The 21453-nt window shown below is 42.3% G+C and overlaps 1 protein-coding gene across 12 annotated transcripts in view; it reads left to right on the plus strand.

Moving 5' to 3' along the window:
* Window positions 1-21453, plus strand: part of RAPGEF4 (Rap guanine nucleotide exchange factor 4) — a 328672-nt gene that overhangs the window by 289045 nt on the left and 18174 nt on the right. For all 12 annotated transcript variants that reach the window (XM_077154152.1, XM_077154160.1, XM_077154156.1 and 9 more), the window contains 12 exons: window positions 1182-1332; window positions 2959-3047; window positions 3785-3815; window positions 4046-4124; window positions 5205-5351; window positions 7141-7238; window positions 12908-13033; window positions 13424-13602; window positions 16425-16515; window positions 19185-19235; window positions 20013-20100; window positions 20500-20564. In XM_077154152.1, coding sequence (XP_077010267.1) covers window positions 1182-1332; window positions 2959-3047; window positions 3785-3815; window positions 4046-4124; window positions 5205-5351; window positions 7141-7238; window positions 12908-13033; window positions 13424-13602; window positions 16425-16515; window positions 19185-19235; window positions 20013-20100; window positions 20500-20564 — 1195 coding nt within the window. The remainder of the gene's footprint in view (window positions 1-1181; window positions 1333-2958; window positions 3048-3784; window positions 3816-4045; window positions 4125-5204; window positions 5352-7140; window positions 7239-12907; window positions 13034-13423; window positions 13603-16424; window positions 16516-19184; window positions 19236-20012; window positions 20101-20499; window positions 20565-21453) is intronic.

The raw sequence follows: 21453 nt of genomic DNA on the forward strand, positions 1-21453 counted from the left end.
TTGATTTCAGGACCAACTCTGAATTCCTAGCTACATAACTCTGCTCAAGTCACTTAACACTTCTTTCTTGTCAGTTTTCTCACTGGTAGAAAGGGGGTAGTACTTTCCTCACAAGGCTATAAGATAGATCTTAACTGAGGCACGTCATGTACAAGTTGCAGTGCAAGTTATAAAGTATAAGTTCTTTTATGAACTAATTATCTATAATTTATGATCTACTCTAAGCCAGTGAAAAATAAATATATTGAATCTAAAATATTGCTTGATTATCTATTATGTTCTCCCTACCACACAAAATCCACACAAAAATGTAAACTGATGACAGGGACCTTTACCTGGCATATCATAGGCACACAATAAGTAATAGTTGTGTCACGAATACATGAAATTTTAGGTGAAGCTCACTGTGCTAGTCATAATACGAAATTCAAAGACAAATAATATAGGATTCCAAGCCTGGAAGAGCTTATAGTCTAGTTACGATGTCTAGCCACAAACGCACAAAACGCCATCAGGTGTTAAGTTATGGTTCCAGATGAGAGAAGAAGGTATAGTGTTAGGTGTCTGGTGTCAGAGGCACTCACCAGAGGATTGACATGAGCAGGAGCCCTTCCTCTTCACGACACCGGGTGAGTTCATCTACCTCCAGCCTCAGTTTTCCACCTAGATGTTCTTTGTATCAGTCATGGTCCTGGCAGGAACTAAATGTCCACTCTGAAGGGTCTATCTGAAATGATTTAATGAACAGGCTTACCGAGGTGTGGGCAGGATTCTGGGAACAAAGAAGAAATAAGGCCGCCAGAGACAAGCTACAGCAGCAAGTAAGGCTATCCCTCAAGCCAGAGGGCAAGGTGGAGGGTCAGCACAGGAATGTAATGAGAACCTGCTGAGAGCTGGAGCTAAGTATGAGAATCTTTGTTAGCACACTAATCCAGGTAGGGCTGTGGAAAGTCTACTTCTTTGGACAACATCAGGTCAAAGTCTGGGGGCATTAACAAGGATTTGTGTGCATTTGGCTCAGGACACACTCTGTGGATACAGGGGCTTCCTTTGAGGGCCTGAGGAAGTAATTCCATTGTCTAAAAGACTGGCTTTCTGAAGCTGGGATCTGTCACTGCATTTACAAGTAGCAGAGTGAAATGAATTGAAGTGGTTAAATGTCTTCCTTGACTCTTTGCCACTTACCACGCACAGCCTTCACAAGGTACAGAACAGGAGAAAATGGATTATGCCCTCAACAATAAGAGGCGAGTCATCCGCCTGGTTCTGCAGTGGGCTGCCATATATGGAGACCTCCTACAAGAGGACGATGTGGCGATGGCTTTCCTGGAGGTAGGCAGAGTCATCTTTTCCAAAAGTCCACCTTTGTTCTATAGTATGGGAAATGTGCATAGAAAAGTAGCTTGCCTGGAAAGACTGTGTTGCAAATTCTAGACTTTCTTAACATTTACGTTCATTAGAAAGGTACTAGAAAAAAAAAAGGAAAGAAAAACATCACCCATTATCTTGCCACTCGAATTCAATAACTGGTGACATTTTAATGTATTTTCAGCTGGTCTCTTTCTCTTTGTGTATTTTACATCATTTTAATCACATAGTTCCCATCATTTTGCAGGCTGCTTTTTCTACTTCTGTATTTAAGGATTTTTCCTGTCAGTACAGTTTTTATAATAAAGATCTCTAATGCCTCTTGAGTAGATATGCCACAGATATTATGAATTTGTTCCCATATTGTTGAATATTTACATCATTTCCAATTTTTACCTTCCTGGAATAATAGTGCAGTGAACATTTTTGTGTAAGTAGTTCTGTCCTTAGTAACATTACTAGTATTTTTGAGGGCAGTGAAAGCACACACTTTTATGGAGGAACTATTGGAACCAAGTGGGGTAGAGGGTATGAAGTAGTTCTGAAAGGACATATTTTATTTCCTCAACACTGCTTTATGCTGAGCTTCCCTTTTTTCCTCCCGTGGGGCTCCAGCCCCACATTACAGCATTAACCCTGGCTTTACTCCTCAATTATTTTCTCTTTTCCAAAACTTAGATGAGTACAGTACTTATGTACAGACTATGAAGTTCAAACCACAAGGTTGCTTCTAGTTCAGACCATCAGGCCATGTTCTGAAGTGAATGATCCAAATGAACCATAGTCCCTCTTTCCTTTCTTTTTTTTTTTTTTTGCATGGGTAGGTACCCGGAATCGAACCCATATCTCCGGCATGGCAGGCGAGAACTGAGCCACGGTCACACCGCCCCGTCTCTCCTTTTTAATCATATCATTTCCACAGTTGGAGGGAGCAGGGAGGAAAGGTGTACTCTGAGAGTCTCTTAAGGCTATCAGTGTATTTTGAAAATGTAAAGACATAAGAGTAGGTTGGACTTAAAGTTGATTCATAGCCTTTACCCATTGAGTAGGGCACCATTCTGCAGACAAAATAGTAGTTAAGCTGGCACTGCCACAATTCTCATCTCCTGCTGTGGAGGCCATTGCTCCTAAGCATAGCAGAGGAAGTCAGTTCCTGAGTAGTTGATCCAGCTCCCAAAAAGCAGTCCTGAGTTGATGGCACAAACTCATCATAAATACAGTACAGTGCTGAAAGCCATGCCTACACTTTTACCGCCAATAATTAACCACAATTAATAATAAAAATTAAATCAGTGATAAAAACAAAAATATGAAAAATAAATATTAAAATTTCCCTGAAAGAAAGTATGCTCTTAACATATAGACTATAAAATGACCTATCCCAAAAATCTTACCTTATGTCACATGCCCGTAATTCATTTGCACCATTGAATTTCGATATATTATAACCTTTTCTTTGTTTTTTCAAGTCCATGAAACCATGGTATAGAGATGTTAAGCAAATTAAGTAGGGGCACCTCTTTATTGCTCTTTACAGAAGCATGTTCCTTTGGCTGCTCTTTAAAAGCCTGATCCCTTTGCCAATTCCAGGAGTTTTATGTGTCTGTATCAGATGATGCCCGGATGATTGCTGTCCTCAAGGAACAACTGCCGGAGTTGGAGAAGATCGTCAAGCAAATGTAAGGAAAGGCTTGGCTTTGCGGGTACACTTTTCATCAAGTAGGTGCCTACCTCCTAATCACAGCATCCTCCCCCAAATACTTTGCCCACAAAAATGCTAAAGCTGGTTTGTAAGTAGCTGGTTTGTGTTGTGGTTTGAGCAAAAGGAGCCTGGGGTCCTAGGTGGTGCCATAAGGCCAGATGACCAGAGAACTGCACATCTGCTCAGCTGCATCCTGCGCTGCAGTGTGGCTCAGAGAAGCTCTGGGAAGTAGAAGGTCCCCCTTTGGGGAGTTTGACTCAACAAAGTCAGGTCCCTTTGGCTGAGAACAGTGAATCCAGTATGAAAGTGGTCAGTGGCATTTCAAGAAAGTTCAAGGAGAATTACTTTTAGGAAAAATCCACTTTCTGCTTCCAAAGCTGTTTATGGTGAATATTTGTGTTCTCTCAGCAAAATGCATAAAGTTTTCAAATGCTGCTACTTAAGCCATAGATTAAATGCTAGTAAGAGCGTGTATGAATGGATCGACTTTCAAAGCTGTAGAAATCCTGGCTTTTAACATCAATTCAACCAGGTTTCCACCTGTGACTGGCACTGATCTCTTTGCTGTCTCCCTCATGGTTTGGTCTCTTAATGCCTCCTGAAGGAATTCTGTGACTTCATTTTCTAACATAAAATTAAAGCTACATACAAATGAAACCATTTAAAGCAACAGTACCAAAGGTATTAACTAATGTGTTTCTCTACTTCCCGTAGTTCAGATGATGCAAAAGCTCCACAAAAGAAGGTAAGTGGCATGAGTTTGGATTCTCTAATTGTGACCTGCAGAATTTATAATTCTCCAAAAATCTTACCTTGCATTCTATAAAGGTGATGTGTTGCTTTTTTTTTTGTAAATATAAAGTATATTTTCTTCGTTTCTGGATTCTAGTTGTTTCTCACATGTGTATCCTTTGGGATACTAATTTGCATTGGGCATTCTCCCTAATGACAACTGCCATGTTTTTATTTTTACAGCACAAAGTTCTTTTACAACAGTTCAATACAGGAGATGAGAGAGCCCAGAAGCGCCAGCCTATCTGGGGCTCTGATGAAGGTGAGGATCTCTTCCAGCTCATGGTTGTGTAAATTATTTAAAATCAGAATAAAGTCAGCTTACTGTGAATCAACACCTGAGCCTGCAGTAGAGCTCACATGCTCCTCAGATATGGTTTGCAGGGAGGTTCCCTTTGCCACTTCAGTAATGAATGTCCTGGAACTCTCTTTCTCTAGCTGAGAGGACTTGTCCACACTTCCCTGGTTCTGCTTCTTCCCCACTGCCAACCTTCCTTGAAGGAATAAAGATTATCTCAGGTCTGATTGTTGAGGCTGCATCTCCCTGGGAAGAGCTGGTGGGAAGGTGCCTAGTGCTTTGTGGATGCCCAGGAGAAGGCAGGGTTTCAGAGTCACCTGCACAGCACTCTCGTCCTGAGCACAGCCTCTTTGGAGCCATCAGGAAGATGAAGATGCTGGCTATTGTTTTTTGGTTGTTTAAGATTTCTCCACATTACAACCCCAAAACAGTGCCGATAAAAATTTCTTTTTAAGGCACAAATCAATCTTGTATCTCAGGGGTGTCAAGAACTGCAGTAACTGGAATTTGCTTCCAGGTGGGTTGGGGGTGGTGGGGGAGAGGGGACAGTGTACTGGTCTCCTACCCTAGTGTGTGCACAGGTTAGCAGATGTAAATGACCCTAGGCAGAAACGCTCCTGTTTGCAGTGGTATTGGCTCCACCCCATCCCTGCACTGGGTTGCAGTAATCTAGGATTCGGCCCACAATGTAGCACTTTCAGTATTGCAAAAACAAAAGGCTGGGCGAGAAGAGCAGACCCAGAAAGTCAGCCTAAAAATACTTCCATTTTTTTCCTCTGACCTATTTGTGGGCTTTTCACAAATATCTGTTGGTTGTTTATGTTTGTTTTCTAATTGAGGTGGGGCAACAACCGTACGTGTGCCCGTCCTTAGACCAGTGCTAAGATAGGGCATTTAGAAGGGGGCAGGCGTAGGGGACATGTGCAAATTAAAAATGTCACGACGATGCAAATTTTGGAGAATGTCTAAACATTTTGCCAAGCTTACGGTTTTCTCAAGACCTGGCAACGGCAATTTGCAACTTTATTTCTGCCCGCCCACCAGTTCTGTTTAAGGTCTACTGCATGGACCACACCTACACAACCATCCGGGTGCCGGTGGCCGCCTCGGTGAGGGAAATCCTCAGCGCAGTTGCCGACAAGCTGGGCTCCGGGGAAGGCCTCATCATAGTCAAGATGAGTTCTGGAGGAGGTAACGGTCTTCGTCAGTATTTTGGGCTACAGCACAATGGGATATCTCTTCTGAACAGAAACCCTGCCAGGAATTAGCTTGGCCCTCCTAGCTGACCCAGAGGAATGAAATGGAACTGCATGTGCTCCCAAGAATAACAGAACTAAGAGGGTTAGGGGTGGGCAGGGTGAGTGTCAACATCCCTCTGATCTTGTGGGAACACACTAAGACAGAAAGAGGTGACGTGATTTGTGTGAGGAGGCTGGAAGCAAGGGCGCTGAAGTTCCTTCCATGTAAACCCTAAACAAAAAATATTAAGGCCTTGGAGCCATGAGAAATGTGGACCCTAAGAGGAAACCAAGCTTAACAAGCTAAAGATTTAAACTTTTGGCCTTCAACAAGTCTGAAATTGGAGGTGGTTGCAGGTTAGTTCTTTTTAGCTGACGAGGGCTCCCCTCCTTTCCCAGCAGAGAGGACGGGAATCCAGCTCATCGAACAAAATGAGGCATATTTTCCCCGGCAGGACTGTGATTCCTCTCATTGTCCCTGATTGTTCTGTTTCCCTGAAAAATCATTTATTCATTCATCATATCTGCTGGCCACCTAGCATGCCCTAGCTGCCGTCACAAGAGAGGATGAGTTGGAGACAGCCCCTGCCCCCCAAGCTGTTCCCAGGCCACTGAGGGGGGTAGACAATAAACAATTACAGTCCATGCTTTCAAGAGGGAAGGGAGCTCAGTGCATGCCGCAGTGAGAGACTGGTGGAAGGAGCAAAGAGATTAATTTCTCCAATAATTATTTGATAGCCACTGGGGAGGTCTTTCAGGAACAGGTGAACCATTTCTGCCATGTTTTAAGATGAATGATTGTAGGATTTTTGAATGCATGTTGGATTCCCAAACTGTCCCTTCTGTTTCTGCCCCAGCTGCAAGTTTCTCAGGGGATCGACACCCTTGCTGATTCCTTGGTCATGCCTCTGCCCAAGCTGTGGCCCAGTTCCCTCCCTTACTTCCAGCAGGTCTTTATCTGAATATCACTGTCCTATAGAAACTTCTGTCCTTCCATTCCTGATAGCCCTGTCTAAACTTTTAAGCTATTTCCCTTCCACTTACTTCCTAGCCACGTACCCTGTGTATTTTTCTCCTTATCACTTTTTTACTCTCTAATTTATTTATCTTGTTTATTGCCCACATCCCCCACTATGATGTAAGCTCTTTTTAGACTGGAACTTTTGTCTGTTTTGTTCTCTTTTGCATCCCCAATACCTAAGAACAGTGTCTGCCACATAGTAAACACTAAATATTTACTGAATGAATCAATTTTTAAAATGTCACGAGAGACTTAATCTAGTTAATGCAGCTGCCTTCCAGATTAGGGATTTAGTGAGAAAAAAAACCACAATAAATTTTATATCTGAAGTCACATGGGATTTCAGAAACCCCTTAAGTTCTCCTAATCTTTTCATCTCCAAAATGCTGGGCAATATTACCATCGAAAAACATAACTTGTTATATAAATAGCAATCACGGATTTTGTAAATAATTACGGCTGCAGTGCAAACCTGAGTGAATTGACCCTCAGATATTTCCAGTCTTGATTTGTGGTCCTTTCTGATGGCATCCTGAGTGTCGCGTGCCTGCATGAATGCTGTGTCTTTTTATTCAGTGGGTGCCTTTCAGTACTATGTTTTATGCAGCCTCTCTGCGTGTTCCGGTAATTCACCAAGCTGTCAATTTGTTGGTGTGATTAGGGCAGTGCAGCAAATCTCAGATGCATTTAATAGGCAATCTCATGCTTTTTATGTTCACAGAAAAGGTGGTGCTCAAACCTAATGATGTTTCAGTATTTACGACGCTCACCATTAATGGACGCCTGTTTGCTTGCCCGCGAGAGCAATTCGATTCACTGGTAGGTGTGGGTGGCCTCCTCAGAGAAGCATCTACAATCAGAAAAACTTGTCTGGGGCTTAATTTTGCAGTCATATTGAACCTAGTTGCTGAAAAGTCTATCTTGAATGCTACTTGGCTTTTTCTTAGGTAAGCCTCAGGTGTTCATTTGAGCTACTCTGAGGTTTAGCTTTCCTTTTGTGGAAATTAGCCAATTACCACCACTACTGGGGTGTAAGGGTGTAATTCAGCTTTCAGACCTCTTTTTGTAATCCACAGCCATGAAATGATCCCAATATTAATATTAATATTAAATATCTGCCTACTTAGACTTAGATGGGAATAGACTTTTTTTTTTAAAGCAAAATATTGCTGTTCATTATACTCAGTTGGGGGATGTTGAAATGCATTATGGCAAAGTCACCATCCTCTCTGCAATAAATGCTGTGCCCTGAAACAGCTCTCTCTACCTTGTGTGGGAAATGTTAGAGACCAGCCCCCTCTCCCTAAGTGTCTAATACACTCCAGTCCCCGGCCACACACAGCTTTCTGTGAATAAAGGACTAATTGCCCCATGCTAATAATTTAGTAGCCTGCTTTCTTTGATAGACGTGGTAGAGTTCATTTATATTTTTTCCATAAAAATTGGTCATGGAGGAGAGCGGCTATTAAAGTATTTTAGAAAGCCTGTGGTGCCAGTTTAGAAGGTAGAGAAACTTGTTTTCTCAGTCCATGTACATGCAAGGTTTCTTTTATAAGAAAAGTATAGCAGGAAAGCTAGAAGTAAATTGCATCTGTGTTTTGGGAAAAGAGTTTGACTACAAGAGTGATGCATGAATATGTTTCAATTTTAGTAAAAGCAGACCTTACAGGTAAACCAAGATCCCTTTTCTTAGACTTTTGGGGCTTGTTTTAATCTCATTGTAATCCTTCGTTGATGTGGGGGGAGCCATTTGGTATACTCGGATGCAGCTAAGTGGATTTTTACAGTATCTGAAATTCACATGGAGAGGAATTTAGCAGAAGTATCACTTGTTCTCTTATTAATTCCTCATCCATTATGGCCCATGAGTGCCCTTGCCTCTCCTCTATTCCCAGTCCTTGAAGGTCTGAATCAGCTCACAACCCTCTGCAAGGATTGTTTTAGTCACCTACTTTCATTGCTTTCTGAATACATGACTCTCAACATTGAGGGGCTAGAAAAAAAAATGCAAATGAGTTGTGCTGCCCTCCCCTGGAAATGAACGCCATGAAAAAAGCCAGGTTTGCTGTCGTCCTATTGAAGGTGGTGCCTGACGTGTTTATCACACGGGCTCTGGGCCTCTTTTGCCAGCTGGTTCTCGGCCGCAGTGTCAGATGATGTGGTGTGGAGATAGAGTGGGGCCTGTCTCCAGCAACCTAGGGGGCAGATACTAACGTTTTAAGCCTCTGTTTATTTGCACACAATCCTGCAGCCTTACGAGTTCTTAGTCCTTGCCAAACTTGGTCTTCAGTTTAAAAGCCTGAGTAATTGAAAGCAATTTGCTTTTCAGCAGGTGCCTGGGACAGGAACTCTCTTTAGCCTCTTCCCTACAGGCACTCTGCCACTCACTGTGAGTGAGTGAGTTAGAACTCACCCAGATGTGAGTTATGTCACCCTGCAAAAGGGTGGTCAGCTCTCACCTGCCTCTCGTAACTTTAGTCCTGGATCTCCTTTTTCAGCTTTCTAAAGATTTCCCCTGGGGACAGCCCTTCTAGGAAGAGTAGTCCCCTTGATGAGTCTGCAGTACGGAATGTGGCCCAAACCATTTGATCCATCAACACATGCTTATGAAACATCTGCTTTGTTCTGTGCTGGGCTAGCCTCCCTGTGACACCAGGCCTGTGTCCCAGAGCCTCTGTCCTTAAGACAGTTATAGTCAAGCATTATATTAGATGAAACTAATATAAACGACCCACAGTAGAAAAATGTGTAGTGTTAAATTGTGTTGCCTAGAATTAGCATAGGCCAGTGATTTATCTTAGTGCTTAAGTAGTTGGATTCTGGAGCTTTACTTTCTTGGCATTTTGTTTACGCATTATGTTAGTACTGAGCAAATTCTGATAAAGTCTCACTGTACTATAATTTGGTTGTACAATTATCTGTTCACTTGTTCCTCAAACTTTTATTTAGCACCTACTACCTCATTCCTGGCATCACAAATGGTTCTGGCGCTGAGATGGTCTCAAAGATGAGTCTGTTATGATTCTTGTCACCCAAAGAGCTCATGGTCTGGGGGGGACACCAGCATGTAATCACTGAGAATCAGGTGTGACAGGTGCCACTGGGGAGCTGGTCACATGTCCATGGAGGGTATGGCAGCACAAGAGAAGAGGGACACTGGGTGGCAGGTTACTTTATCCATCTCTTCATCACTGGCAGTCAATATATTCCTTTTATGATTTAGTTTTCTCATCTGGCAAATGGGAAGGTGAAAATGTTACTCTCCCAATCACCACCATTCAGTTTTAAAAAAAGAAATAATTTCTCAAAACAGGTAGGGAGAGAATCTATAGGAGTTCTGGGTCTGTGTGTAGGCAGTTTTCAGACCTGACTGTGCAGTGAAAATCCTACACAAGTTCTGCTGTGCCTCATCTGTAGGAAATTTCTGCTGGGATATCTGTGAGGAAATGGTCCCCTGAGATGCTTCCTATGGGAGGAGAGTCAGAATGTAAATTCTGCATTTCAGATAGAGGAATATCCTTTTCTGCTCAAATTGCCTTTCCAGTGGGTTCCTGGAGGAAAGAGTCAATATGCCCTTTGCCAAGAAGGAGGGAGGCTTGGTGACAGATTTTGTTAGTCTCTCAAAAGGGATGCAGGAATGATAGACCAAGACCAAGACTAAACACTCTTTGCATATTTCTTAACCTTGGCATCCTCCCTATAGTTGTTGGGTTAATTTATTCCTTGTATGAAAAGCCATGAAACCTCAAGGGAAACAGATAGGGAGCTATGTAGACTAAGTCCCTGCCATCTGATGAGAAAGCAGATCCCAGGAATAGAAAGGGAGGGGAGCAGTTCTCTGGAGGGGCCAAGCGGGCTGTGCTCACCATGGCAGCTGTGAGAGGGAGAGGAGAATGCAGAGAGCCAGTCTAAGACTGAGAGGTGGGCCTATGACCTAGCGTTTAAAGGCTTCCCCAACTTTCCTACCTAAAACTGACTCTGATTAAAACCATTCTCCTTCTTTGCTTCCATAAGCTCCTTGCCGGCCTCCACCAGCTTCAGAGCCACCATGACGGGTCTGAAAACTCTGGAATCATTGTTGTTCTTCCCTGTTCTCTGCCCCCTGCATCGTCAGCAATGCTATTGAGCATCTCCCCCCACTCTCCAGTGCATGTCCTGCTGCAGCGCTTCCGGGAAGGGAACAGATATGGGGAGGGAGGTTCTTCCTCTGGACCAGACACTGTGCTTCTGTGCTTCACAGAGCCCAGCTCACCCGTGACCCTCTCATCAAATGTAGGGTGGGTGTTATGACCTCGAGTTACCAGAACTGGAAACAGGCATTCAAGAGATTAGGGAATCAATCCAAGTCGGCGCAGCTGGAATGGAGTTTAGACTCAGAGTCTGTCTCACTGCGGGGCTGGCGCTAACCAGGTCTAAGATATGGTCTATGGCAGTGTCTGTTAGTTCTCTGAAAGAGCTGTCATCCTCAAGCTCCGTGGCCCCAACAGAGCCCAAACTCCTTGTCCTGTATGCAAAGACTTTCTAGAAGCTGTTCGAGCTGTCCATTTGGTACCCCTGCGCTCACTGTTCCTGCCAAGCAAGTCTCTTTACAGCTTTCCCGCATACGTGCCTTCCTTGCCAGTCTTCGAGCCTTTGACAGACTGTCCTGGATAATGCTCAGGGGAAGCCTCATTCTTCTAAGCCACTAAGTTTGTCTGTTTCATCTGTTAAAGCCCAGTTTGCTTCTCTGAACACCTCTTCAGATGACACATTCTTTTCAAGTGCCCGCTAACTCTCAAAAGCCCATTCCTGTGCTTCTACCTGTTTGTGTTTATGGGAGTCGTGTTTTGATGATTCTGTCTTTCTGTTTATCTGTGTAAATGAATCCCCAGGGGGCATGGAGGGGATTTGCTGGCTGTCCAAGATGACAAGTTACAGAGCTCTGTCCTGAATTAAAGAAAGAGATCACCAGAGTTCCCTGGGACAAGTCCCCTGAGTAGCTCTGAGGCTTCTTTAGCCCACTGCCATGTTTGAATAGTTTAGTTGACTGGTCCTTATAGTGGAGAAAGTGTTTGAGAAATGTTCACAGTATCAGAAGTCCGAGGACTTCCCCCTTAGGCAGCCAAAGATCAATGAGAGCCCAGCTCCTGGGCTGCATTCTGTGCAGTTCAGGTCTTTCTAGAGAGAGGAGGATGTCCCCTGCTCGCCCTTCCTACCTGTCCCATGGCACAAGGGTGCACCTTTGCACCCAGCTACCTTGGAGAGTGAGCCCTTGGCTGCGTCCTGCCAGTTCTATGTTTGCGCAGGCTTCTCCCTGGAGTCCTGAGGGGCAAATCTTGGTGGGAATGGCTCAAGCAGGGTGGAACATGGTGGATTTTCCCTTTAGGTTGTAATTCATTTTGTTTTTAAAACAAACATTTTGTTCAATTAAAATAAATTTTAATGTTTTGAACTAAAAAAAAAAATTGATGTGCAGTGCTGAAGTTGCTGGTCAGATGGACTCTTCTGTTAGACTATAAACTTTCAAATGTAAGGACTTCTTATATCCTGAGCATGTAATTCCTTTAGTAGGCAGAATGCAGTGGGCATTTCTACGATGTATAGTTATGGTGGTGATGATGATGATGGCAGAACTTGTCTAATATTTGTACTTCTGACGTGAATATTGAACACTCAAGTATAGCTAGCATCATATTGGGGAACTACTCTTTGAATTCATGTGAATTTTGTAACTTCATAATGTATCTATTGCATATATTAAATACAGATATTCATATATTAGTCATAGATGTTTCCTATGTTTATAAGTCATTTATCTTAATCAGTAAAAGCACTTCAGATCAATTTTCAAAAAATAAAAATGAGATACATATAAGTCAGACGGAAAGTTTTGACTGAAGGTCTTCCAGAAAATAGTAGCTTGTTTCACTATCTAGCCCAAAATACCAGGACCATGTGAATTCCGTTCTTAGCCGCATATCACCCAGAGAGGAGTGGAATCAGGCATCACGCACAACCCAGAGCACCAATACCCATCCCCTGGGGACTCCAAGCAGTGCGTTGTAAGAGAAGGAGATGCAGCCACTTGACACAGTCACCAGCTCCTGCGGGAGTTATTAGCACTGTGTCTGAGACGGCCCTGCCAGGACCTGCTTTGGGACAGCTTCAACGGGAAATGGGGTGAGAGGAAGAGTTTCCAGGGCCCCAGCCCTTGCCCAGGCCTGAGCAGAAAAGGAACTAACTCTATGGTCACTCTTCACGGACTCTTATTTGCCACCGCCCACACTCTTCAGTCAGTGAATTGATGAGGATGATGAGCTATAAAGATGACACCAGGACAAGTGAGCATTAAGCACAAAGGTGACTTGCTTTTCTGGGTAAAATCATATTTCAAGGTGTTCCTGAAAGTATCTTCAGAACCCTTTCCCCTCAGAAGCGCTTTAGAGCATTCAGTATTAAGTACTTGTCTGTATTGAGATTCTGAAATATTTTTGCATTATTATTCATAGACTCCCTTGCCAGAACAAGAAGGCCCAACTGTTGGAACAGTGGGAACTTTTGAACTGATGAGCTCTAAAGATTTAGCATACCAGATGACAATTTATGATTGGGAGCTCTTCAACTGCGTGCATGAGGTAAGGCGCCCGACCGAGTGTGTCAGTGGGTGCACTGGCAGCTCTGGGTGAAGCCGGCAGGCGTTGCTCAACTAAAAGTGTCAGTATGAGCTACGATAATATGGAAACCACATGATGATTTTTGTGAACATTGAGTTTATTAATACAGCCTGTTATAAAGTCTTTGAGTATTAAAGGAAAATCTTTGCAGTTTACCACATGCTTGGTCTTACTGAGCATGTGAAGCCAAAAATACCTAGTTTATATATTTATCGCGTCTCAACTGTCGTACAAGTTGAGTCCTGGTCAATGATTGTATTCACATTTGCTGACCAATAGAGCACTGTCTTGACTAGAGAAATCCATCTAGTGTTAAAAATGAATAAAGGAAATTGTTTCTTCCTTTTCTAGCTGGAGCTAATCTATCACACATTTGGAAGGCATAATTTTAAAAAGACCACAGCGAATTTGGATTTGTTCCTGAGGAGATTTAATGAAATTCAGCTTTGGGTTGTCACTGAGATTTGCCTTTGTTCTCAACTCAGCAAACGTGTTCAGCTCTTAAAGAAATTTATTAAGATAGCGGCCCAGTAAGTATCTTTAGCTTGGGAAGAAAAAAACTGTTGCACGGTGTTTTCATTTTGCTCTCATAGACTAACTCTTAAAAAGGAAAACAGGGTAAAGGAACTACTTATATATGGGGGCCCAAGAATTACCAAACTCTTGTAAAAGGCAAATTTCTTCTAGCTTTTGTAACGTTTGACATCAATATATAAATCAGCATCTTACAGCAATGATGCTATAGTCCGAGCTGTGACCTCTTTTTGCTCTATACTGCTGGGACTTTTCACATCCTCCATCTAAGGAGTCCTCTTTCAACAGTTTCCTGTAGAAAGTTCTGTCTTAAAAGCTTGATAATACATTCTCGCCAGTAGAGGGCAGTGGAATATGCATATACAACAGCACCTCCAACCCAACCAGATTAAAATCAGTGAAATGCATAAAAGAGAGCTACCCTGATACATGAAAATCATCTCCATAAACATCAGAAAAATCAAGCATCTTATAAATATTCTATTTAACAGCTCTTCTTCATGGGAAACAATTTATTTACTGCAGGGGCCAGTTAGATTCCCCCTGACATGAATTTAATCTTCTCCTGCCATTTAGATATGCCTGACAACCTCCTGTTTACTTCCATGTTTTTGGTATCACCACCAAGCTAAAAATAAAATGCTAAATGCAGCCTGTGGCTGTGAGACTTCTTTCTGAATTCAGGGCTCTCTAGCACAAGGAGGTTGGGAGCACAAGTGACCCCAGCTAAGCAATTTTCTTGAGCCAAACAGTTTAGACCCAAACGGAGTCTGATTTCCAGGGCTAAACAAAGAAGTAAAAGCAGCTTGACGTTTTATAGATATCAGTTTGCCAAATGCCTTGAGTTATTTTGCCCAACATTTTTAGAGCTCAACAGAATACCCAAAACCCTTGACTTCCAATGCTCGTATCTCTTAATTTGGAAAAGCTGGCTGTTTGAGGACAGATTTGGTAGACTGTTGCTTATGGATTTCTTACTCATGGTGTAGCCACTTTACCTAAGAGGCTGGTCAGCCTTGTTGCAAGAGACAGATGCCTTCAATTATTTGGATTGAGATGATTATGGAAAGTGTGACAATATATGCTTTCCCATCATAATGAGCACATTCTGTTTTCACCTTACCCTGGAAATGCTAAGTGCAACAAGGAGGAGAGAGAGGCCATATGCGCACAAATGGGGAAGGTCAGAAAGCACTTTCTGGTAGATAGCCTTTCAGAAACTCAGAATTTTTTTTAAAAGATGCCTTTGCCTTTCTTAACATTCTATCTTCTGATTATGTGAATGAGTCAGTGAAACAGGCTTTTGGTATAAATTGATTTATATTACTGAACTACTGCCTGGGGCTGAGCTGGACAGGCCTGTATCGGAGCTGTTTATACAGCTCAGCTGAAGACTGCAGGCGTCACTAAACGAGATCTACAAGAATGAGATGTCAACTTAGTGGCAGCATCATCTGGTCTACATGCTATTTTTAGAGGACTTCAACATATTCTGTTTAAGCTTTTTGTCTTCCCCCGAATTCTGTGAAGCTGGGAGGCCAGATGCCACTTACCTTTTTTACGGATGATGAGACTGAGGCATAGAAAAATTTCATGATTTGCTTCGGGTGATAAATTGAGTTGGTAGAAGAGCAAGAAACAGGAAGTCCGTACCACGGTCCAGCATTGATTTTCAAAATCACATACACGGAGGCAGACACCAGCGCGTGACTGTGCATGCTTGCCTTCAGCCCTGGGTATCTCATAAAAAACTTTCAGCCCCTGACCTGAGAGCTACTGCCCCAGCACAGGACAAGTTTTCTTGCTTTCTTACCAGTGTGATTAGACACATGGTGCCTTCTCTGAAGTCAGTGTTCTCATTTTCACACAGACTATTTAAGAATCATTTACAAGGACCGTGGGCAGACAATGCCACAGTTAAAATACTTTCACAAAAATGTTAATCCAAAAAAATTTTTATTTAGTCAACTTAGATAAGTGTATTGATTTCACATGAGAATTTATGTTTCCTCTGAAATGAATTCTTCTTTCCATTTTTGGAGATGGTTCCCTTCTTTTTTTTTTTTTTTTTTAAGTTATACCAAGTACCTGGGCTAAAGAGTGCTATACAGATAGGAAATTTTGGTCTTGTTCCACATATCTTATTCCCAAATACGTAGTAATATAACTTAATATTGGCATAAATACAGATTCAGAAACGATCACCTTCATTGACTTCAGTAACACACAAAGAAAATAAGATTCTGTTTTGGGTCAATTATTTAACTTATTTATCTACTTGAAGACTCCTTGAGAATAAGTGTCCAGCCTATGAGGGATCGTGCCTGATAAATTGAAATTTTTCAACAAATAAGCATCATTTATCATGGCAGGGTAGAAAGGGTGCTGGTTGCAGCAGTGTTGACTTCTGGGGCCCCACCCTTCGAAGGGGGTGACCATCTCCAGGCTAAAGGCCTGGAAGTCTCCAAGGACATTTTGCTCTCTCTTCCCCTTCCATGAAACGCTTGCCCCCAGGTCCAACAAGGCTTTTAGCAAGCTCCGAAATCATAGTAACAATCCCTAGGGAAGGTATCTTAAATTCCTTCTCAAAAACTGAACCTCGATGGCCAAAACCATCACCTTTCTACAACTGCAGTGAGAAATCAAATAGCAGAACATGGTTACCCAGGTGGAACTTACACAGTGCATTAAATCTGTCATCATCTGTTCTCATTAAGGCCCACTGACGAATATTAATGACAATCAGAAAATAGAACTCAAATTTTTTATCTCACTCAAAAGTAGCATTTTACTCAAACACGAGCCTCTTGTGTTTCAGCTGTAAGGAGTACAAAAATCTGAATTCCTTTTTTGCCATCGTCATGGGACTAAGTAATGTCGCCGTGAGCCGCCTGGCACTAACATGGGAGGTAAGCGTCTGCTGAGATCCAGCTGTGACTTTTGCCTTAAGAATAAAAACACAGGCTCACCAGTGAGTGTTTTTATAGAAACATCTCTCATCCTGTTGTAACAATGGAAAAAGGTGGGATCCTTCGAGGGAGATGACCTGTCTCCTTTTCAGATACCTCAGAGTGTGAATTTTAAAAAGGTATTGTCCTCTCGTAGTTGGGGTGGGGGGGGAGTACCTCAGCTTCTCTATCTGTGCAATGTAAATAATAAGTCCAGTTCCTAAGTATAATAGGAAGGAACAACGCTGCTCAGTGGCTTCAAAGATTTTGCTCATAGATTCTATTGCTTTCTGAAATGTTTGCATATTGCTTTTGCAATAAGCTTTATCTATAATTACAAGAGGACGGAAGATCCATTTTTATCCAAGTAGTCATTTTGCTCCTGGGGGAATTAGCCAGGAGACCAACTGTTTGGACCAGCTGAGGACTAAGTGTCTCTTAACCATCTGGCAGACTTTCCTGTGTGAAGGAACAACAGTTGGCTAACTCTCAGTTTGGGGGGAAAGTTGTGCTGAATTTTGCAGTAAACGTGTATTGTGAATTGTGAATTTCTGTAGTAAATGTGATTAGTGGTTTGGCGATGGTTGGTGATTTCTACCAGAAAAGAACATCATTTATCATTAGCTAAGTACTTAAAATATGCCTGACCCCTTACGTGTGCTATATAGTTGAAGAAATGCTAATCTCTAATAGAGCATACGCACAGAAATAGACTCTTACTAAAAATAAAAACATGTGTAAGGGGGACACTAAAAGAGGGCAAGGAGTATACAACAGAGATTCAGTTTGCAGGGGTGCTTAAAGATGGCCATTTACATCTCTAAATATTTTCCTTGAAACTGTTTTCCTCCGCACTTCATGCTTGAAATGATTTTCTTTCTCTGTCCCTCCTAAATGTTTCCATTGTTTATAGGGCAGGTCCTCACAAGTCCTTCTGTCTTGGGTTTCTCTTAAAATTCCAGACAGATGCAGCACAGAGCAGCTCATCCCTGAATATAGGGATGAGGAAACTGGCGAGGCCTGCGTGCCATGCAGCTGTGTCATCTTCCAGCAAGGAAGACGGCAGGGTTAGGGCTGCCCATAAATCTTAACAATGAAGCCATATTGCAGGCTCCCCTGTCTTGAAGCCCAGGGCTCTTGCAGTCTATGGAGACTTCAGATAATCTGCTTTCCTCAACCTGCCTCCAGCTTCTAATGCCCCTTTGGAGGTCAAATGACCCTTTAGTGGTTGAGGATGTCAAGAGAAGGTAACCTTAGAGTGGTCCAGGAAAACCAGGAATTGGGTTCACATAACAGCACCCAGACATTGACACATATGGAAAAACCATCTGGCCCCCCTTTCTTGGCCTAAGGAGGAAAATAGGAGGCTGTTTGAGAGGATGCATTCAGCATAGGAAGATATTTAATTGACCACTTCTTCAATCTTACAGGGACTGGAGTGTATTTAGTGTTTTAGCTTCTGTTTTTACTGTTGTCTGTTGCTGAGAAGAGAATTAATCTTTCATCATTTATGAACCCTTGTTTTTTCAAGGTGACGTGTAATGATATAATTCTGTAGGAACAGCTTTCCCTCATAAACACCTCTAATTTAGGGTTACCTACCTGTGTTTACTGAGAGCCTTCCAAGGGCTTCCTGTACAACTCCAGTGAGTACCAAGGTGGCTACGTGAGAAGCGATACCGACCACCAGGAGACATAGAACACACGAACAAATGAGCAAAACAGTATATAAAGTTAAACGGCATGGTAAAGGGAATGTTTCAGAATGGAAGGAAAAGAACATTCTGAGATGAAGCAAATAGAAATAATGCTCTGGAGTGGGGTTTCTCAGCCTCAGCACTGTTGACATTTTGTCCGAATAATTGTCATTTGGGGATGGGGATGAGGGCTGTCCTGTGCATGGTAAACTACTTAGCAGCATCCCTCATCTCTGCCCTCAAGTACCTGTAGCACCACTCCACCCAGTTGTGACAACTGAAAATGTCTGCAGACATTGTCAGATATCCCTGGGAGGTAAAATGACCCTGGTTGATTAACACCATTCTGGAGGAAATGAAGGATGGACAGATATTAGGCACGGAGGACAGATATCAGACACCAGTAAACAGAACTGGCAGAAATCCCTGTCCTCGTGTGGCTTACCTTGTGAAGGAGGGGGGAGGGTTGAAATAGTTTCTAAAGTTCTTTTATCTCTAATATTCTCTGTGGTCTAACTTCCTGATTGTGGGAATCAAAGAGTTAAATACACTAATAATTCCAGACCACTTATAGTCTGGGGAATGCAGTCCTCTTTATGAGACAACCAGTTCAGAAAACCTTTTAAAGCAATAAGACCAAAACATGGGTAGTTAGTTACCTTTGGTTCAGCTAGGCCAAGACTTTTAAAGGTGTGTTCCCCGGAGACCCGGGTTCGTTTCCCAGTGCCTGCCCATGCAAAAAAAAAAAAAAAGATGAGTTCTCCATATTCCAGAAAGTTATTCCAAATGACAGGACAGATTACAGTCTGGCTTATCTCAGAGGTGTCTGATTAAATGCCAAAGAAATACATTTCTCCTAGAAATAGTAACTCGTGATACATATCTAGACATTGAATCTGATATATACGTGTGGCATTTTCGTTTCATTAACAGAAACTGCCAAGCAAGTTCAAGAAGTTCTATGCGGAGTTTGAAAGTTTAATGGTAAGTGACAGAGGCTGCTTTATTCTGTTCACTGTCTGTATTAATCCAATTTCTGATTAGTTGAATTTAAGTTCTCATTTCAGAAATTTTATCTGTCCTTGTATGACTTTAAGAAGTTTATGATCCTGGTTTAGTACTGCTAAAACAAGCATGTCTTACTAATGAATGGCACCCTCAGGAACTAACTTAAAGAGGACTTATGTCCCACATAAGGTCAATTTGTGTAACTAAGAAAAGCAGTGTAATAAGATCCTTTCCATCAAGCACAGGTTGACTATGTGTTTGAAGCTGCATTTTCCTTGGCTTACCAAAATTATCTTTCCCCATTGCCTGGGACGTATTAGCATACAGAAAAGGTATGGTAGGACTTGGCAGGAATGATGGATTGGTTTCAGAGTGAATAAGTCAGGACTGGCTACGCAAGGCAAAGCACAGTGTGACCGAAGCTCCCAGGAAGGATAAGGGGCTTCAGGAGGAAGGGATGCTCAGGGTTTAGGTTTGTTTATGCACTTTGTAGTTACTCTCAAAGGGAACCCCTACCCTGTGCCCCTGCAGGTAGAGTTCCCTTTCACACAAAAAAGGGAACCAAATGCAAATTATTTTCATGCCACACATGAAGCTCTTTTAAAACAGAAATCATTTCATTTAACTAAGTCTTTCTTTTGTAGCGACGCTTGATTTAAAAATACCAGATGACAAGGCTGGGCGTATTATGGAGGTGGAAGGGCAGTATTTGGGTTGCTAGTCATTAACCAGCATCTCTTTGTTTCTCTTGAGGACCCTTCAAGAAACCACAGGGCCTACAGGCTGACAGTGGCCAAGCTGGAGCCTCCTCTCATTCCCTTCATGCCCTTGCTCATTAAAGGTAAATCCTAAGAAGACACACGGACCAAGCAGGTGTTGAGTATTTGGGGAAGAAAATAAGCAATGGACTAATCAGATTGATCTCTTTGGGAAGAATAATCCGAGCCTTCCTTTTCTACCTTCTTCATCATCTTCTCCCAGCCCTGACTTTTCTAAAAGGGTTGGGAAGATTAGCAGAGGAACAGGGCTCGATAATTTGGAAGAGGTGTTAGTGAAACAGAGAGTTAGTTTAGAAATTTTACTTAGAAAGTTAAACACCTAACATAAAAGGATCTATTATCAGCCTTTTTCAACTGCAGTCTTATGCAAATGTACCAGCATAATCTAATGGTGCTATTGTGCTTTCTTAGTATGACATATTTCGGTTAGTGATTAGAATGTGGCTTTTATTTCTATACAGATATGACATTTACTCATGAGGGGAACAAGACATTCATTGACAATCTAGTAAACTTTGAAAAAATGGTACGTACAGTATTATAACCTTAACCACAATGTTTTTTTAAGTAAAATTTGCATTTGTACTAATAAAGGAAATAATTTCCATATATACTGCCATGTTAAAAAAGGTAGTTATGCATAAAGGAGTTTTGAAATATTTGGTTTAAATTGGCTACCTATTTTATTCTGTCAGGTCTCTTTTGTGAAATTGAATAGTATTTGTGCTGCAGCTCCCAGCAGCAGCTAGCTTTTATGCTGTGTGTTCCGTCCGTGGCTGCCTGTTGCTAAAATGCACGAATGTTCCAGAGTGAGTTCCATGTTGTTATTTTGTTATAAGGTTTGCGGAGCTAGACTGCCCCAGGATGCCTTTGAAATGTTGATCTGACAAACCTGGCCATAGTGCATGCAGGTAAAAGGCAACTCTATAGCAGGTCTTTATTATGAAGTATTAATCTAAACGTGTATTGCTTATCCTAGTAAAGTTCACTCAAGTTCAGAGCGACAACTTGAAAGAGCATTATAGCCACTGGCACATAATTAATACGTCCATCACCTCACCCCATCTTACTCCCTCCACCCCACCCCCCACCCCCCAATGCATACAGCAGCGTTATCTCGCATTGGTTACTTGGCAGTTTATTTTCTTATATTCTGTGAAGCAATAATAGCAGGTCATGCCAAAATCTTTTTTTAGCTACATAGTGCCTGTTAATGGAATGATCCATTGTCTTCTGAGTCCTTTGGCTGCAATCTGGAGGGATGGGGTGTTACAGTGTTTGTCTCTTTGTGGGTGAGCATCTGCCCTGGTGTATGATTTGCAGTGGTGAATGTGGCACTGAGGAGAAACTGAGAACTTGGAGTTCAGGAGACATGAGGCTCAATTCTCAGCCACATAACTTTATGGCTGTGCTTT

The sequence above is a fragment of the Tamandua tetradactyla genome, chromosome 3 (genome assembly GCF_023851605.1).
Source record: "Tamandua tetradactyla isolate mTamTet1 chromosome 3, mTamTet1.pri, whole genome shotgun sequence".
Classification (NCBI taxonomy): Eukaryota; Metazoa; Chordata; class Mammalia; order Pilosa; family Myrmecophagidae; genus Tamandua; species Tamandua tetradactyla.